The sequence below is a fragment of the Periplaneta americana genome, chromosome 1, assembly GCF_040183065.1.
Source record: "Periplaneta americana isolate PAMFEO1 chromosome 1, P.americana_PAMFEO1_priV1, whole genome shotgun sequence".
Lineage (NCBI taxonomy): Eukaryota > Metazoa > Arthropoda > Insecta > Blattodea > Blattidae > Periplaneta > Periplaneta americana.
The window spans coordinates 10,591,394-10,612,490 of NC_091117.1; the positions used below are offsets into that span (position 1 = coordinate 10,591,394).

The window sequence follows — 21,097 nt, forward strand, 5'->3', positions numbered from 1 at the left end:
TCAGTTTTCAGCTATTTTACGTCATCAACATCCGTCAACGAATATAATATACCTAATGTATATACAGTCTTACTAATAAACCGTGTATAGTTTTTATACGAGATTTATGCAGAGTTGAGACAGAAAACGTTACTAATAAACCGTGAATAAGCTATGGACGTATAAACAGGCTGTAACTATACAATGGGAATTGCTTTGCAGTAGTTATATACACGAAACCCCTTGTTTAAGCGTCGTGTATAGGGAAAAAATGGCCGCCCCTTTAACAGCTGTTCGTATCGACTGTCATTTTATGATGATGTTTACCTTGTAACCACAGAAGAACAAACCAAAGATTATAGAATTATTAGAATAATATTGCTGTAGCTTGTACTCTTTGACCAAAATGTAGTGTGGTAATCGATTAGAGCCAGTTGTACTATCGATATTTAACACGCCACACTAGAGCGCTCTACCGGATCCAGTAGAGAACCTCAGATATTCTATTACCTTTCGTAACGAAGTAATGACGAAACTATGACGTAGCTGTGTAACAGTTATACTGTTATACACGACGTATGTAGTGATTATTAGTAAGGAATTTACACACGACTTATAAACGAGCTACTCATTGTATAAGTATAAGACAGTTGAACGTCTGTATATAGAGTTTTTATTAGTAAGACCGATATTGTATATATTTTAGTGGGTTATTTTACGACGCTGTATCAACATCTCAGATTATTTAGCGTCTGAATGAGATGAAGGTGATAATGCCGGTGAAATGAGTCCTCCGGGGTCCAGCACCGATAGTTACTCAGCATTTGCTCGTATTGGGTTGAGAGAAAACCCTGGAAAAAACCTCAACTAGATAACTCGCCGCGACCGGGATTCGAACCCGGACCACCTGGTTTCGCGCGCTTACCGTTATTCTACAGGTGTGGATGTCAACCAATATAATAATAATAATAATAATAATAATAATAATAATAATAATAATAATAATAATGCTGATTCAAACGATGACGATGGTGTTATAGTGTACCTGGACAATGAGCGGTCTGTCCTCGACGCAGGAAGCCAAGGCCTCCTTCCTGTACTTGGGGTCCCGGATGAACACGGAGCTGTGCAGCATGGGCGTGTAGCACAGATGTGCACCGTGGCGTCTGCTCAGCAGCCTCCAGGCCAGCTCGCTGGCGTCCACCATGGGGGCCACCAAGTAGCGGGGCGAGCCGAGCGACTCCTTCCAGAACTGCATCCCCAGCGGCAACCTGCACGCCTGCCAACACATTATCATTACCTCAGCTAAAACAGTGACAGGGGATTTAAGGAAATCCCAATCAATGCGTGAAACATGTATACACGAATTAGTCATAAAATACAACATGTACTTTCTTTGATATTCATGCATAAGGGTGATTCAGGGGAATATTAATGTTTTACGAGGTGACAGCACAGTCATGGATGGGCATCGTGCCTCACTTGAGAAATAATGCCTCACTGACCTTCATAGAACTTATCGCTCTGAGTGACATCACCTTCACAGTCCCCCTTCCTCCCTCACGTAGCTCCTAGGCGTGGGCAGGTTCTATATCACTTTCATAAGCAATATCAGTGGTGGCATAATGGCATTATCAAAGCAGTGTGTACGCGTTAGAAAACGATTATTTCATGAGAAATGGGAGGAAGAGTTTTTTTTTTTTGTTTAGAAGGGGAGAACATACGATGTATGTTATGCTCGAAAATCCTATTAGGCATTAATAAATTTAATATACAACGACATTACTCCTTATGTCAAAAAGAACGTGCTGAATTAGAAGGTAAGACAAATTAAATGTTATTTTTCGTACTATTCCGAAGAAAATTTGTGGTCTTAACATTTGCATAGTATACTAAATACGACATTATACCTTAAACACGCTGTATTAAAATGTACGAGGAATTAAATGTTGTTTGTACGTATTATTTCCAAAAGAAATTTATAAAAATAAATAATGTGCGTAGAAAACGAAATATGATTTTCTGAAATTATTTTAGGTCGAGAACGTGCAAATCTATTAAGTAATCTTGATAAACGCCAGAATATTCAAGAAAATAAACGTAGACAACGTGATGGAATATTATTCGTAGTTACGCAATTTCTTGCCTGTGATTTAAATCAATTCAATGATGGAGAAATAGTAAAGAGGATGATTAAAGCTGCCGAATTAATTTGCCAAACTGAATAAAAGTTTTCGAGTCTCTCACGTTAACCAAGCGCTTTCCTAATAATTCGCCACTGACCGCCTTAGCGATTACGATAAGGTGACGCAGGTCACAGCAGTTTATATTTCCCATCCTACTCTGCAGTCTCCTCTCCTAGTAAACAAACTATTTCAAATCGAGTGTCTCACGTAACCGAAAATTGTGCCCATGTATGGTCTAGTATATACAGTCACGAAGCTTAATACGTAGTAAATATGCAAACATTAGGTAGTTGCTCACCACTAGGATCGCTAATATCGTCTCATTACAGGCAATGCAAAATAGTACCGTCACAGTCTATTGTTTCTAGCACCCTCAAAACTCAAGCTTCGTGACTGTATATAGTAGACTGGTGACAGTAAGAACTGGTTACACAACACAGAACTGCACGCATTGTATTCTTCACGTAACATAATTAGGAACATTAAATCCAGACGTTTGAGATGGGCAGGGCATGTAGCACGTATGGGCGAATCCACAAACGCATTTATTTAATTTGTTTAACTAACTAGCTAGTGAGTACAAATTAAATTTATAAAACAAAAATGTTTCTAGCCTCTACCGTAAGAGCCAGGCTCGTGTACGGTGTGGTTTTAGTCAATAATATAACATAAAATTTACAGGGACAGTTTACTAAATACAGTAAGTAACTTAATTTAAACCAATAAATAACACACAAGATCAAAAAAAAAAAAAAAAAAAAAGAAGAAGAAGAAAGAGAAAAAGAGAGAAAAATACACATTTAATATAAGTTGACAATCAGACAGAAGCCAGTGATATTCAATAAAAACATGAATATAGTCGATAGAAATAAAAGGTAAAACAAATACATTTGAGCAGTTCAGAGCAGAAGTGGTGTAAATCAAAATTGGGTAATGAGGTTTAAAGTAAAATTTCTGTAAAATACAGCGCAAAGTAGCAATTAATATGTTCTTCTTGTTATCCAAGACGTATAATGGATAAACAATTGATCCTCACTACTTTTCCCGCCAAGAGAGCACCTCCTTCTTCTAGCTATGCCTCCGTCTTTCAGTTGCTGACTATAGTAGTCGTGACAGCAGGTTGCAACTTACACGCTTGGCCAACTTATTATGAGATATAATTATTTGGAAGTGTACGTCAGATTTACGTATCAATAGTATTAATAGAAAATTTTCTGTTAGTGCAGTTTATTTATTCCCTTAAGTGTGTTTTATCTAACAAAGTAACACAGGATGAAAACTTACGTGGTGATCGACACTACTCTGCAGATCATAGATGAAAGTTCAGATGATGATGCTGATGATGACTCTGAAGGCAATGTAGAGATTGAATATGAAACTTGTGACAATGACAAGGATCTAAGTTATAGTAGGAGAGATTGAGAATCACGTAGAAAGCAAGCGAATGGAGAAAGAAGGCAAAAAACAAGAAAACAGGAAGAAAAGAAAATAAGAAGGAATGGAAAAGGAAAGGAAAGGAGAAGGAAAAGGAAAGGAGAAGGAGAAGAAGAGAAGAGAGGAGAGTAGAGGGGAGAGGGCATGAGGGCAGAGGGCACGAGGGTAGAGGGCACGAAGGCAGAGGGCAGGAGGGCAGAGGGCACGGGGGCAGAGGGCAGAGGGCACGAGGGCCAGAGGGCATGAGGATAGAGGGCATGAGGGCAGAGGGCACGAGGGCCAGAGGGCATGAGGGCAGAGGGCATGAGGGCAGAGGGCATGGGGGCAGAGGGCATGAGGGTAGAGGGCATGAGGGCAGAGGGCACGAGGGCCAGAGAGCATGAGGGCAGAGGGCATGAGGGCAGAGGGCATGAGGGTAGAGGGCATGAGGGCACGAGGGCAGAGGGCACGAAGGCAGAGGGCACGAGCGCAGAGGGCAGAGGAGAGAGGGGAGAGAGGAGAGGATATTTTCGTAACTCTAACCTACAATCCACAATAACCTGAAATAGCTATTGCTTCACTCCCACATGTAAAACCGACTGATCGTTCTGACATTGTTACTTGCGTTTTCGCATTGGAACTCAAGAACTAAAGATGTATAGGTTAAATAAAAAGTATTTAGCATGAAGAAAACCATTCAGAGAGGTAGGCCTATGTTTCATTATTATGGAAGCAAATAACTTCCAAAATGTCTGGTATTCTTCATTGGAAATAAATTTGAAAAAAATTAATTTGAACTTCTAATGAACTTAGCAGCATTTGCTGCACAAGCCACTAGTTACATGTAAATATCAGAGTTACAGCTGATGGTGTTGATTGATTGTTATGGGATGTGCTATTCAAAGCATGACACGCACATTACAGGGATATATGAACACTTATTTTCTTTAAGTTTGTAGATGTAGCTGCAAAATTTTCCGTTCAAAGTGAGGTCAGTTTTCTTCTGATATAGTTCTTCAACTCAAATTATGAATGTCTTGCTTGGTCCTTACAAAATTTCACTTCCGGAGAGATAATCACGGTAATCAGTCTTCTCAGATAGCCCATGGTGCCAAAATGCAGTGAAATAACAGAAAGGTTATCGTTTCTGAGAACTTCAACATCGATCTCAGAGATTTTCAAACTCATCTGGCTGTCTCCTTACAGCTCGGGACAAACATCTCTGCCTCGTGACTTACGACGTGTCACCCTTCTCTGGAATATGACAGGAATCTGTTTTAATATTTATGAACCGCTGACGGGAAGAGAAGCAGTTTACACAGAAGAGTAGCGTCGCAGTCACATGTATCATCTAGCGTAAATGGAGAAGTTCCTGACAACTGAAAAAGCCAATAGAACACGAAAAGTTAATTATCGTCTGCACTGCAAGAGCGGCTTCAATACACGGTTTGTTTTCTGTATCGTAGCATACACATCGTAGAGATATTTGCAGTTTTAAGGGTGGAATTCATAGTCGTCACTTATAAAATGAGTGAACCCTTAAGTCAATTCCGAATTCATTTTCACGTAATGAGTGCTCACTTACAGCTGCCGGACATGACGTCATAACAAAAGCTGACTCTCATTGAACTAATCGAAAGCAGCTCTGCATGTGGAGTTGCTATAACAACGAGTTATCCCTTGGACATGTCCTGGGAGCCTGCCCTTATGGCGAAACATTGCGTATACATAGGCACCATGCAATTAGAACTAAATTGGCCGATGCCCTTAGAAAACTAAAATACATCGTCTATGAAGAAGTCCACGGAACCGCCGACAATGGCAGTAACAGACGAATTGACATGATCGCCATTAGCGAATCCCTGTCTCAGGGTATGATAATCGATCCCACCATCAGGTTTGAAACGTACAAAGGACAGCCCGAAGACGTACATGAGGAGAAACGAGCAATCTACGTTCCAACCATCCCGTATTATAAAGATAAATACCAACTTCACGATATCAGTGTTACGGGATTGATGTTTAGAGCAAGAGGAACGATACCTAACTTCTCTTCTCAATTCTGTAAGACCCTAGGACTACACAAATCTTTTCTGAACGAACTGGCCCTCCTCATAATTAGAGAGTCAGTCAAACTTTTACGGAACCATGTATATGGACTCTAATTCAGTGTATGGAAAAAAATTGACGCACCATTATCATTTTTCTTTTTCCTTCTTAGCTTTCATTCATTCTTTACTTGAATTTTTTTTCTTCTGTAAACTGCCATTGTTTGTTTGTGTATTTGTTTGCCTTTTTTCTTACTCTTTTAGCTCTCATCTTCTATTTTGTTCTTGTATTGTTTTGTATGCTTTGTCTAATGGCAGCCTCTAATTTGAGGAAGCTTTTTAAATAAAATAAATGTACTGAAAAAGTTATATCCAGCAATAGTTTCATGCTATGTTAAATTCTAGTTGCATGTTAGTTATAGTTATTATCAGATATCCTACTAATTGGAACACGTGTTCTGTAGTAGTGAATTTCTTAAATAAATAAATTAAGCCTATTAGGCCTACTATGCAACACTGTATATTGAATTTATTAACATAGAGTTATATTTACTCTGTAATTTGCCAATTATAGCTACATTTTACATTTTTGGCTGTGATATCTATACTTAACTCTTTTTAATTTATTTTTATTTGGCATTTTTCATTTATATCTAGATCTGTGTCTTTTATTTAGGTATTATCTATTTTTTAAATTTTTAATTTGTAATTACACTTGTATCTGTTTTATCTCTTTTTTCATGTATATGCAATTCTATGTCTTTTAAAACAAATATCTGTACTGTCTATTGTAATTGGGGCTTTTCCCTGTTATAGACATAAATAAATAAATAAAATAAATAAATAAATAAATAAATAAATAAATAAATAAATAAATAAATAAATAAACAAATAAATAACGATCAATTTGGCTAGAGCAACAACTTCGAATTGATCTGAAAACTATATCGCTTCTTAAATTCCAGTTCACTATACATTTCCTGAGGATTCTCCATGTCTCTAATATACCTTTTTTGGGATACGTATATTTTCCTCAATTCGTTCAACAAACTCCTCAAAATCATTCTCAGTATCCATTTTGAAAATGAGTGGTCACTTAAGGGTACAGATCAGCTCACTTAAGTAATCACTCATTATGTGAATGAGGGACAACTATGAATTAGAAATGAGTATAAGTAACTACTTAAGGGTTCACTCATTGATAAGTGACGACTATGAATTACGCCCGTAAAACTGTAAAAGGGAAAATGTAGTGTATAAGGGCCATAGTTTTCAATCCCTTAAGGTGCATCTACACGGTTCAACTTCTCTTTCAACTTTACGCATTCAAGCAATGCATGCAAGATTGATATTTAATATTAATTAATAGCCTATATATACGTAGTGAAGATGATGTTCAAAACGGCGCACCATGAGACACAAAATCTTCATGAATCTTAATAATTGAACGCGCGTTTTAATCTTGATTCTTTCAATATTCTTCCGAAATTGCGCATGGAAAATTGAACCCTGTAGATGCAGCTTTAGGGTAAGTAATTTCCGTAGGTTGTTGTTGTTGTTGTTTAGTCGTATTATATGAAAAAATAGACGATGTTATTTTCTGTAAAATATGTAGTGACATTTTTTTAGAAAAAGCAATTAAAATTTTCACGTACTTTTGTTAGGAGCCTTGCCTCTCTCCCCTCCCCAATATTTCAAAGAAGTCGGCGCCTATGCGTACAATTTTCGCATGCCTCGGCAGTCATATCTTGGCAACGGAGAGTACTAGACTGGTCAGACTTGCACTAAATCATTTGTTTCGTCGAGTCCTATAAGATTAGTAAACAAAAACTTCCGGACACCACTTAAAATTAGTGTAAACGTGCAAAAACTGTCGAATTTTGTAATGCAAATTGACAGTGTCCCGTCACATGCGTAAAAAAAAGTTAGAATCAGAGCACAAAACGTACACAGGGTGAGAGAGCGTTAGATAAGAAAGAAAACAAATACCCAGTCTCGGGGCAGAATAAACTGGACTTTAGAAGAAGCGTTGCTAAGATGCGGCACGCAGCGTAAACGTGGGCGCTGTTTATAGAACATTATTTTGCCCTTCTACTATCGATATATCCCAGGCTGAAGGTATTGCTTAGTGGGCTTTGGTTTTACATATCAGTAAGCATTGATAAACTATCTTCATAGCCTATTATAGGGTTACTATGAAAGAAATGCCTAGAAACGCGTTACGGAATGTGCACTGGTTTGAGTCCTGGTGGAGGAAGAAATTTTGCCATGAAATTTCGGCCAGTGTGGGACCGGTGCCCATCCAGCATCATTATACACTTGGGGAGCTACGATAGGTAGCGAAATCCGGTTACGAAAGCTAGCTATAACGGCTGGGGGGATCATCGTGCTAATCACACGATACCTCCATTCTGGTTGGATGATCGTCCACCTCTGCTTCGGGATGTGGACTTGAGGCCAGCAGCCGGCTGGTCGCTCATGGTCCTTCATGGGCTGTCGTGCCTCGGATTATTATTATTATTATTATTATTATTATTATTATTATTATTATAAAAGAAATAAACACATTCAATACCTAATAAAACCAAAACTATTCATGTTATCAGGAATCATTTTACACTGTTTTATGGAGTAATTTTCCAAGTTTACTTCGGGAACTCACAAATGTTCCATATGTGCTCCTTGTGCCACACGGCACACATCAAGGCAGTGTTGCCAACACATAAATTGTATGTCCGTCAGTACAACACCTGGAAATCAGTCAGAATCCGTCAAAATTAAGAAAAAAATAAGACCCAATAAATATATATATATATATATATATATATACATAGAGCAAATTTGAACACAACCTATTTACCAATCCTGATTAAAATAATAATTCGTCACCACCTAACTTGATTACGAGGAAATCTGAAACAAGGAATTCTTAAACATAGTACGGAACAGACGGTTGTTCAAATAAAAAGTAAAATCTCCCAAAAATTAAACAATTAAAAATTACAGCAGCTAAAAATGTCAAATGACGATGTAAATCTAATTTCCGCCAGAAAATCCGTCACCCGTCAAAACCATTTTTTTTCCCGTCCGCTACATGGAAGTTCCGTCAATTTTGACGGAATTTCCGTCCAGTTGGCAACACTGGCGATAGTCTACTTCATCCCAAACCCGGTGTAACATACCTGCATGGATACTAGCCACAGCTTCCGTGATGCGTTGTTTAAATTCACATAAATCATTATAAAGTGCGGGACGTAAACCTTTTCTTTCACAAAGTCCCAAGGGAAAAAATCGCACGGTTTGAGATCGGGGATCCTTGGTGGCCACTATACTGAAGCGTGGTTGTCGACTGTTGTACGGCCAATTCACCTCTATACAACGATAATTTATAATTTCTAACATCCCGGAGCCAGTGGGACGGTGCACCATTATGTTCGAAGATGAAATTCTCCTCGGCAACAGTTCGTCAACCTAACAGTGTCGATAACACAGACAGCCACTCAGTTATTATACTTGCGTCAGCACAATAATCAGCGCAGTAGTGCCAACAGTGTGTTTTATCGAAACCTAACAGCGCAAAATGCATGTCGATATTACGAACAGTTTTTTATACAACATTGAAAGTGTATATTTCTTTAGTAGTAACCTTGACAACTCTGTACTTCTGTAATGAAACAAATGAATGATTGTTTATAGAACTTTTCTCTTAAAGATTCCTTAAAAGCTGACATAACTCTGTAAAATGTTTTCTGATTTCAGAGATAACTATGAATACAAAACGATTCTTCGCCAATACCCGTGAAGACGTATCTACGTAGCGGATGTCTCAGACATTACCCCGCCACTTTTTTTTCTGCAGCATTACAATTCTTTCCCTTTATACTTGTATAACCATTACGTAAAAATAATCGCAGTTTAACTCCGTACGTAAATCCGTGAAAAGAAAAGCTTTCAGCAAGTAACTACCGTCATTAAATAAACCTTCAGGAGGGGAAGAAAGTAAGTTCAGAAAGATAGCACTCTGTTCCGACACAGCACGTTATTCATAAGAAAGACTCTGTTTAGCATGGGGGTTGTAAGCTCTGTAATATTTCCTTGTCATCCAGAGGACTACGAAGACTACCGTCTTGTTTTTTGTAGAAAATAAAAATAGCCGGAGACGGAGAGGTCTGTGAGAATGCCGCCTGCTGAAACGAAAAACGTATTTCTATCGATCTCACAGCTTGTCTGTCATCTCTCACGTGAAGGACGATGCCAGGCTCATGTCATGACGGCGTGGGACATCAGAGCTTGGAGAATAAAACATTTCACGCAAACTATAACACAAACCCGTCTTCACACGTCCATGAATAGCTCCGGTAAGTATGCCGAGATTACTAAGTCCTTACACGTTTAATAATAATAATAATAATAATAATAATAATAATAATAATAATAATAATACTGTAATGATCCTTTAAGGCAATCATGTCAACTGACGCCCATAGGCGCAAGCGCGCGCTTTAGAGCTCAGGAGAGTCTGAGAGCTTTACAGCGGAAAAGAAAGAGACAGACGAGAGAGGTAGTATATGCCGCTTGGTCGGGCTATATTCAGGGTTGGCCAGCACTGATTGAATGGATAAAGGGAAGAGAACTTATTAAAACTGTATCCATGTTAATTTTTAGATTTGTCTGAGAAGTATAAGTACATTAAAGAATTTAAGTTTCAATTTTCATGCTCATTTTTCACGAGATTCCTCTTTATTCAAAAGCAGTATTTTCTCAACTATTTACAGACCGGTGAAATTTTCAGATAAGTATGATTTAGTAGCCTTACAGGTACTGAAACAATGTTTTCGTAAATCTAATATATCATAAATATGTATTACTGAAGATACGTATTGAAAATTTTGAAAATATTCGCATGGAAAATGTTTGTAAGAAAATGAATTAATAAAGAAACTACTGTTACATCATAAACAAAGATATGTGGCCATGTGTTGTAAAAACGTCAGCTCTATAGCTTCAGCAAATTTCGAGAAAATAATTTAATATTCTGATGATAGGAAGTTGCGCACCAATATCATCTTAAAAGCATAATGCGATAAGGGTTTTGTTATGTAATATTACAGTTGAAACACATACCTAGGTAACTTTGCTTTGTACTACAATATTGTTTTGATTAGTTTAATGATTACTTTTATAAGGCTAAAGATACCATCAATATCAATTCCAACTTACCATTTCGTACTTAATCTCTTTCTTGGGATACCACTTTCTTTATGAATGATGTTTCATTCACTTAATATAGTATAGTTTTACTACTATGAAATTTATGTGAATATTCCTTCTTAACTCTTTATTATGTTATTAACTGCAGTATTAAGAAACTGGTGTTAGTACTTTGTTTTACGGACAATACAGTAGATAATATCAAACAGCAAATAGACATATAAAAAAAAACGACATAAAATTTCACGTTCCGTTTGAAGTTTGTGCGCCACTGTTTTCTTAATCCAACAGGCCACTTATTCATATTCACAATCCTTCCTCCTTCCATACCGAGCGCTTGATGCCCGCGCACGACGTCAAGGTCAGAAAAATGCGCTTGCTTTGACATCAGTGCTTTAAGGTGACAAAGAATGTGACGTGGGTAAATTTTACGGCGAGAGGAACAGAAGGAGAAACAGATAAGAATGAATAATAATAATAATAATAAAAAACAAATGTACCTATGGTGCGCGCTATAAAGAGCTTAAATCAGAAATTAGTGGTTTTGAGTTATGACCTCTATGTGATTACAAAAATGTACTTCTTCAGATGATATAATGGTCTCATGCCTATTTTCTTCCACAATGTTGTAGAGCGTAGGACTTTCAGCCCATCTTAGTATTATTGATCCAGACTTCAAACTTTGATTTTGCTCTACTGAAAACTTGAAATTTGCGACTTACGCTCTTTTTACCGCGGATCATTAACATAACATGTTAGATTTATCTCATCAATTGAAAATAGTCCGTCATAAAAATTTAAGTAACAGAAACATTAATGTATGATATAGCCTAATGTGTGCATAATATTATGTTGTATATGCATTTATCCCGTACAGTTTATTTTCAAAAGGAAATAATTATTGAAACCATCAATGAAGTTATATTAAATCCCACTGCAAACACCCTTTACTGTAAGAGCTTCCTAAAGCGAGATACGAGTACTTTTTTTCATATTTTAAATCTTAAATGCATTATATGAACGCCACATTCCAAAAGAAGAAATAAAAACTGTTATACAAGTTTTGTTATTTTCGTACCTATCAATAAATGTCAGTTTTATTTTAATTTAGAAATAATACCTCATTCTGTGTTGAAGTATAACCACAGTCTACTATATACAGTCGCGAAGCTCAATATGTGGTAAAAATGCAAACATGGGTAGTTGCCCACCACTAGGATCGCTACTATCGCCTCATCATCGCAGATCTCTCTCCTAGCAGACGACAAAATATGTTACACTTTCGTTGTCGTGTTCTTTTGGAAAAAGTTAACACCTTCCTTCCATTATTGAAATATTAAATGCATAAAGTTAATTTATTATTTTAATGAAGTATATTAAATTCCACCATAAACTCGAAGATACCTGCAAGAAATAAGTTAATATAATTTTTGTTTGTGCAAAACGAACTGAAATTTACTATAATAGCTTCACTCATTCAAGATTATAGCGATAGCGATAATTAACTATGAAACCAATAAATATTAATTTGCATTTCTCTTTACAACAATAATAATGGAAATATGAATTAATGGAGTAACTTAAGTGTACCGGTACTTGTAGTGTAGGCTTACGTAGTTAAAGTGGGATGAGGTTAAGCAATAATAATCACACCAGAATTGGAAATAAAACGTGATCAATAAATTTTATTGTAACAGACTTTTTCTACGTCTCTAGTAAAGCAACAAATAAAAATAACAACAAAATTAACAGCTATAATTAAAAACATATCCTTTGAAGAAAAAAGTAGGCCTAAGCAATAATAATCCCACCAGAATTGAAAATAAAACGTGATCAATAAATTTCATTAAAACAAACTTAATTTTTCTACGTCTTTAGTAAAATAACACATAAAAATAATAACAAAATTAATAGCTACAATTAAAAATATATCCTCTGAAAAAAAAAGTAGACCTAACCTTTATTTCTCTGGAAATTTAGCAGCCTAAGTGACAGAACTTTAACCGGTATCTAATGTCCTTTCGGTTAGACTGAAACATTTCATTGTGAAATTTAAGGATATAATGTATTCTAACAGTCACAAAGAACTTCAAATTAACAGTTTTGTTTCTGCACAGTTTCTGAATCTTTCGGAAATCGGATAACTCTGGCCTCTTTCTCTTACTGTTGCTACAATTTATAGCACTACAAACGTATCCTCCTTGTCCCATATTATTATTCCAATTATTATATTTTAGCCATTAACATTTTCATTACAACCAATAACTAACATTTCACATGCATCAATGTGAAATACGCAACAAGCTAGCACTCGATAGAAATACGACACAGTCCAAAGTCGACCATAGACAGTCTATTGTTTCTAGTTGCTAACCGCTTGGAGCGCTTTATCATGAGATTTGCAAAAAAACACCTCGCGACTGTATATAGTAGACTGTGGTATAACATTCATGGCCATCTGTGAATTTCTAATAAATTAAAATTATTTTTAATACAAGGAAAACAGAAACAAAAGAGTAATTTTGATTTTAATGTAGGTTTGTTCCAGCACGGTTCATAATCGATTCTGAACTACCCGCTCATGCGCAGTATCTCAATGTGCGTTCCAACAAGACTAGAACTGATTCAGAACCGATTCTGAACTCCCAACGTGCTTTGGAACTCGTTCGGAACGAGTGAAATTGGTTCTCGATTAAGAGCAGGAACTGGGACTTCTGAACTGCTGACGCATGCAAAGATGGTTTAATATGAGGTTGAGGTTAAAAAGCTTCCAGAATGGGCAGATTAAAATAAAAAAAAATAGTCGCTCATGGGTGATTTAGAAGGTGATAGTGATATACGAGTATTTTATGACAAATTAAGTTCAGAGGATAAATATAATTTTAATATGAGAACAAACACCGAAGGCCGTGAAAGAACAGTTGAAGAACGTTCCAACAATGTAAAATCCCGAACTAGTTCTGAGAACGTAGTCAACTGGCGCATATGTAAAAAAATGTTCGGTATTAGTTTGTAGTTCTGAATTGCTTGCTGGAACAAACTTTTTAAAAAATATACGCTTTTTTGTTTTTATTGTTTAATTTATTAACTTTTATGTTTTTCTTTTCTTGCTGTTATTTATACTCGCTTTAACATCTCTGGTCATATCGCGAGTTAACCTTCTGGGTGAAATCCGAAGGCCTGTGTACTATTGTTGAGACTGGTTCTATTGTTGTGAACTAGATGGCGACTGTATATGTATTACTGATTTATTATGAATATGATTTCGGTGATGAATGAGGCCGGTGATATTCAGGAATGTTGTGGCCCGAATTTCCTGGCATTTGCCTTGCGGTTGAGGGAAAACCCTGAAAAAATCTCAACCAGGAAATTCAACTCGATCGGGAAACGAACCCGGGCCCTCTGCGTAAGAGACCAGCAAGCTGACCTCTACACCGCAGAGATGGTCTTTAAGGTTATTTTTTAACATTTTAGTAAGTAAGGGCATTTCGTCATTTTAAGCTATTTTATTATTATTATTATTATTATTATTATTATTATTATTATTATTATTACTTACTGGCTTTTAAGGAACCCGAGGTTCATTGCCGCCCTCACATAAGCCCGCCATTGGTCCCTATCCTGAGCAAGATTAATCCAGTCTCTACCATCATATCCCACCTCCCTCAAATCCATTTTAATATCTTCCCATCTATGTCTCGGCATCCCTAAAGGTCTTTTCCCCTCCGGCCTCCCAACTAACACTCTATATGCATTTCTGGATTCGCCCATACGTGCTACATGTCCTGCCCATCTCAAACGTCTGGATTTTATGTTCCTAATATTATGTCAGGTGAAGAATACAATGCGTGCAGTTCTGCGTTGTGTAACTTTCTCCATTCTCCTGTAACTTCATCCCTCTTAGCCCCAAATATTTTTCTAAGAAACTTATTCTCAAACACCCGTAGTCTCTGTTCCTCTCTCAAAGTGAGAGTCCAAGTTTCACAACCATACAGAACAACCGGTAATATAACTGTTTTATAAATTCTAACTTTCAGATTTTTTGACAGCAGACCAGACGACAAAAGCTTCTCAACCGAATAATAACAGGCATTTCCCATATTTAGTCTGCGTTTAATTTCCTCCCGAGTGTCATTTATATTTGTCACTGTTGTTCCAAGATATTTGAATTTTTCCACCTCTTCGAAGGATAAATCTCCAATTTTTATTGTTATTGTTATTATTATTATTATTATTATTATGTGGTGGATATGCTGATGAACAACATATGCATAACATTAATATAACCTGTGTTCGACCATTACACGCTTCACAAAATGGAGTTCCCTCAGATGATACAAAGTCATGAATTTGCAATGTAGGTAAGGAAACAACTGAATTAATTATAAGTTTTTGTAGGCGCACGAAGACATTGGCCTTGGGCTGCTTGCGAAGATAAGACGCATCTGATACACTCCGTTCATTACACGAATGTATGGTCGTATTTACGACCGCATGTAGATGTTTGTCTCACGACGTGCAGGCAGATACTCAACGTCACACTATAAAGTTACGCTCTCAGCGCAGTGTGTGGAAATATATGCGGCGATAACACGAAACTCAATTGGTTTTCAATGATTCATTCATCCCTATTAGGTACTATTGCGTAATGTGAGTAATGTGAGCTTGTGACAGTCGTCAATTGTTAATGCAAAGAATATAAAATGTAGATGATGAATAGGTAGGGCGACTAGATTCACATTGTGTATTACAGTACATTAAACATTTTTTCAACTCGATCAATCTCGATTAATCGATTACATTCAAATAATTAATCGATTAAATATTTTGATCGATCAACAGCACTAATATTAACATACTTTTAAGATAACATAAGCCTAAATCTGTACTGTAAATATATTGTAAGAAAATAGATTTGACGTAATTTATAATATAACTACTGGCTTGTGCAGCAAATGCTGGAAACTAAGCTCATTAGACGTTCAAATAAACATTTTTCCAGATTTTTTTTCAATGAAGAATACCAGACATTCTGAAAGTTATTTGCTTCCATAATAATGAAACATACTCCCTCTGAATGGTTTTTTCATGCCAAATACTTTTTCTTGGATTTATCCACCATCAGTTTTTGAGTTTCAACGCGAAAACGCAAGTAACAATGTCAGGACGATCAGTGGGTTTTTCATGTAGGAGTAAAGCAATACTGGTAGCTATTTCAGGTCATTATGGATTGTAGGTGAAACTTTCGAGCCAATACTGAAGAGAATGACGCTTATAAATATTTACACAACACCGTCATTAAGTAGGCCTATATGAAAAAGACCCAACCTCACTTGATTAATAACTATAAAAATATTTGATTTTTAATAACAATATTATCTTATGTAAGTTCTGTAGCCGCCACTCAGTAAATTATAGAAATGAAGATCTAATTTAAGATATTCTCTACATCTACTTACATAACCCCAAAACATTTCACTTTCATATCATCAATATAGCATTAATATCTGCAATTAATGAAAAATAGTCGCATCATGGCATTAACTACAATAATATTTCACTTCTAATGGTGATAATGACATCAAACCACCTCAACTTTTGTAGATTTTAATATCCAATACACAGCTGTACTCAGAAAATTACACACCTGTAAATTATTTTTAGTAAGTCTTGACGTTTTTAATAACCAATTGAATTTGAACTGTCAGCAAACCTGCAGGTCATGGCCTTCGTGTAATAGCCTTTTGTTTATTGTAGTTTGTTTGTGTTTTGTTTTATTCTGAAAAGCCATTATCTTTCAAAACTGACGACAGATGGATTTTGGAAAATAGGAAAATTATGTAGTAAAATTGACATTTCACTGAAAACTACTATTTTTCTGAAAAACTTTGGGTTCCAAGCTTCAAAATGAGGGGTCATTTATTAAAATCCGTTCAGCCGTTTTCCCGTAATTTCCATTACCAGTTCAAATTATATATATAATGTGACGGCGACGTGAGATTCGAACTCACGACCAGCGTCCCGCAAGAGAGCAGATCGCGCGGGCTCCACGGAGCACTGAGGGACGGCTCGCGGCGGAGAGAAGAGAGGGGAAAGGGCCTACGCGGCGAGGGAGTTTGCGCGCGCATCTTCTGCTTGCCTAGAGAGGCCGAGAAGTCCGTCGAAGTGGAAAAATCGCGAATTCGAACTTTCCAGGCTACGTCGCTGTGGTTATAAAAGAAGAAACGCGAGGGAACTCGGACAGTGTGATTCATGATTAGTTCAGTCAGTAAGCCAGTGAACAGAGCAAGCCAGCCAGTCTTGTGTACCAGAGTTCGACTTGAGTGTGCATCCGCAACTGTGTCAGCATCCGAAGGCCTGAGTTCGAGTGCAGTGGACCGCAGTTGGAGGGACCTGAGTTCGAGTACAGTGGACTGTCTCTGAAGGTCTGTGGTTCGAGATACTGTGAACTCGAGTGACTGTGCTAGAAGAACTGTGAACTGAGAACTGACAGTTCTGATTTGTAAATAGTGCTTTGTAAATATTAGTTAAGATTAACAGTTCATTGTTGTTCGTAATAGTCCAAGTAAATTGTCATTGTCGTCAGTGGAGTGCACTAACGAATACTGTGTTACGGTGTGGAGAGCAAATCCTATTGTTGAGATAATAAAGTTACATTGTTGTCTAGTTTTAAAAAAGTTACAATATATATATATATATATATATATATATATATATATATATATAGGCCTAAGCTTAAATCTAAGTACATATTGTCTGTCCTGTTTTTTCGAACAATGTCCTCCTTTTTGAAGCTTTGTATCCTCTTTCCTATCGATTTGAATCTGGTCGCCCTAAGTGCAGTAAAAAAAGGCACTATGCCAAAACATCCGGGCTCTATACATTACTAACCATAACATACATGCATATATACATATAGTGCACAAATACACACAACATTCGTGTAAAAACTGGGAAGTTCGTTCTTGAATTGGTTCTGCTGTATTGTCAGCACACACAGGAAGGTCCGCTTTAAGAGCTGTGCTGTATTAAGTGTCGGGCAATAATTTTTCTGTTATTTGTGATACCAAAATAAAGAGAATTTATGAATGTCCACTTGAAAAGCTTTGCCTCGCTTGAACACCGCTTTCATAATAGCAGATAAAAAATGAGGGGCTGACACGTGTAACAAAATGCAGGAGCGGCGGAGAGATTCGACGGCGCTATTCAGTGCGAAATTTGAAGCGTTATGGAAGTAATAACGTAAGGGAATCAAAGGCAGATATTGCCTCGCAAACGATCCATATACATGCCAAAATACAGAGCAGGCGAGGCCTCCATTTTATAGTCATGAAGAGGCAGGAGCGTGTGCCAGCGGAAGTACGTCAGGGCAATAATAATACACAGTGTGGCATGTTAAAGCATATGCACAATAACATAAAACAATAACTACTTAATAAAAGGTGAAAGAGAGCTATAAAAAGCTGGATTAAACATTAATATCTAAAGGAGACAAATAGGTACCTATTGAACCGATCGCCGAAAGTAAACGTATTGTGTGTCTTTCACGTGTTAAATTTTATTATCTTGTTAACATGTTTCGGCCTGCTATTGGCCATCTTCAGAACTGGCTGATGCTGATCTTGGCGCCTTTTGTTTTGTTTCATGTAGGGGTGTGTTTATGTAGTATAATGTGGAGTCAAAGAGTGTGTGTGTTCTGAAATTGACTTGTGTGTTAAGAATTTCATTTGAATGTGTTTTTGAGTGTCTATATATTTCTGTAAAACGGATACAACCCCAACATAATAGACAACATAATACGAAAGACAAAACACAATCACAAAACAACATAAGAATACAACACAAACACAAGAACACAAAAAATACATCACACTAACATACGAGAACAAAAACACATACAAGATTGCAACCTCATTCAAGAAATTAAATTACAACATCACATACAGAAAAATAATACTTTACAAAAACATCTCAACACACAAACAAATACAACCACACAGGTGTGTACAAACTCAAATGTAACACCTGTAACAACTTCTACATACGACAGACAGGCAGATCATTTCAAACACGTTACAAAGAACACATCACAGCCATAACAAAATTACAAAACACTTCCACATGTGCAGAAAACATCACAAATGCTAACCACACCTACAGAGACATGGAAATTCTACACATCCAACCAGGCCAGAAACTAAACACACTAGAACAATACGAAATATAAAGACACACAAAAACACATCCAAATGAAATTCTCAACACACAACTCAATTTCAGAACACATACTCTTTGACTCCACATTACACCACACAAACACATCCTCACAGGAAACATAACAAAAGGCGCCAAGACAGCAACAGCTAGTTCTGGAGATGGCCAATAGCAGGCCGAAATATGTTAACAAGGTAGTAAAATTGAACACGTGAAAGACACATAATACGTTTTCCGAAGTGATATAGTGTTAAAAGTTGTGTAATCAAGATGTATAAACATACGTGTAAGTTACCGTCATAGCTGTCTGTCCGTTTGGGTATGGATAGTATTAAACTATTATTATAAAGCTATTATGATAGTATGAAAAATTTCTTGCTGGTTATATTGTGATTAAAAGATGGAAGTTTCCATATATGACAATCAACAATGCATAATCTGAAAGGACAAATGAAAATCGTAAATGATTAAAATGGCTACTACAAATCAACAGCGGGCACAATGTGTTCTTTGGTATGCTAAATTTGAGAGTATTAAAACAGTTCAAAGGGAATTTCGACGTGAGTATGGTGTGCGTAATGTACCTAAATACGATTCCATAATGTTGTGGTATCGAACATTTGTAGAAACAGGTTCTGTGTTAAAAAAAAAACATGCAGGAGGTCGCAGGCGAAACCCAGTACGAGAAGCAGCTATCTCTTGGCTTGGTCCCCAAACTCCCCAGATCTAACCTCTCCTGACGTCTTCGTGTGGGGTTTTGTTAAAGACATTTCCTATTCACAGAAACCCAGGAACACTGATGATCTGACAAGCAAACATTCTGATAGGGGCAGATAAAGGATATTTGACAAACAGCGCAACAATTGCTGTATCTCTTTCAATAAATCTTTTCATGCATTGTGTTTTTTTCTGTAAACGGCCCCAGGGAAAATCACTTTCTGGACGGTCTCGTAATTCCGGTCGAGTGGCCAAAATTTGTATAAGTACTTCTTTTGACATTATTAACATGATGGAAGAAAAAAATCAGAATGTTTGCTTGTGAGAGTAAAAATAACTCAAGCTTTCCAACAAATCACCCCTCTTATGTTACAATGGACATGGGCTGAATTGCATCACGTTATGAGTTGTTCAGGGTGCGAAATGGGGGTCATATTGAGCTCTGAGGAATCTCCCATCTTTCAGTGTTGTATGCACAAAGTTTATTTTTTATTTTAGTAGGTTATTTTACGACGCTTTATCAACATCTCAGGTTATTTAGCGTCTGAATGAGATGAAGGTGATAATGCCGGTGAAATGAGTCCGGGGTCCAGCACCGAAAGTTACCCAGCATTTGCTCGTATTGGGTTGAGGGAAAACCCCGGAAAAAACCTCAACCAAGTAACTTGTCCCGACCGGGAATCGAACCCGGGCCACTGCAAAAAGTTTCAACAAATAAAGTTCAGTAGTAAATGTTTTACAGGCTTTTATTTTATCCATACCCAAACGGATCACTCTGTATATATATTTTTGAACATAATAAACATTGCTTTCCACACCACAGCTTAAGTATGCAGATATCTCATACCAGATATTTCAAAAATGACCAAAAATTTAGGGGTGAGAAGTAAAAATGAAGAGAAGCAAAAAGAGTTCCAGTAAACATCACCTCAGAAATTAACCGTTAACGAGATTTTTTTTTTTTTTTTTTTTTTTTTTTTTTTTGGCACAGTGAATCGAGCGTCTGGATACGGTAAAGCGGCAACTTTCATGTTTCGTACGTATGCCACACTTTCCTCATCCCACTTCCTTCTAAGTGTGGGAAGATATCTAAGTAGATGATATGGTGAACGGTGGATAGGTAGAGGAGGACCTGTACCTAGATCATCGGATTTAAATCCTTTGGATTTTTGTGTATGGGGATATGCTAAAAGCTAGTTTACCCAACAGACATCACCACATCTGAAGAATTGCAGAATCGGATTATAGATGCTTTCCAGCAAATGAAGAATGATCCAGAATTGCTCGAGCACATTCTTGAGTCTTTTCGGAGAAGACTAGACAGATACA

The 21,097-nt window shown here is 36.9% G+C and overlaps 1 protein-coding gene across 2 annotated transcripts in view; it reads right to left on the minus strand.

Moving 5' to 3' along the window:
* Dus1 (Dihydrouridine synthase 1) overlaps nucleotides 1–21,097 on the minus strand; it is a 230,224-nt gene that overhangs the window by 18,591 nt on the left and 190,536 nt on the right. For both annotated transcript variants that reach the window (XM_069833200.1, XM_069833290.1), the window contains exon 3: nucleotides 1,025–1,258. In XM_069833200.1, coding sequence (XP_069689301.1) covers nucleotides 1,025–1,258 — 234 coding nt within the window. The remainder of the gene's footprint in view (nucleotides 1–1,024; nucleotides 1,259–21,097) is intronic.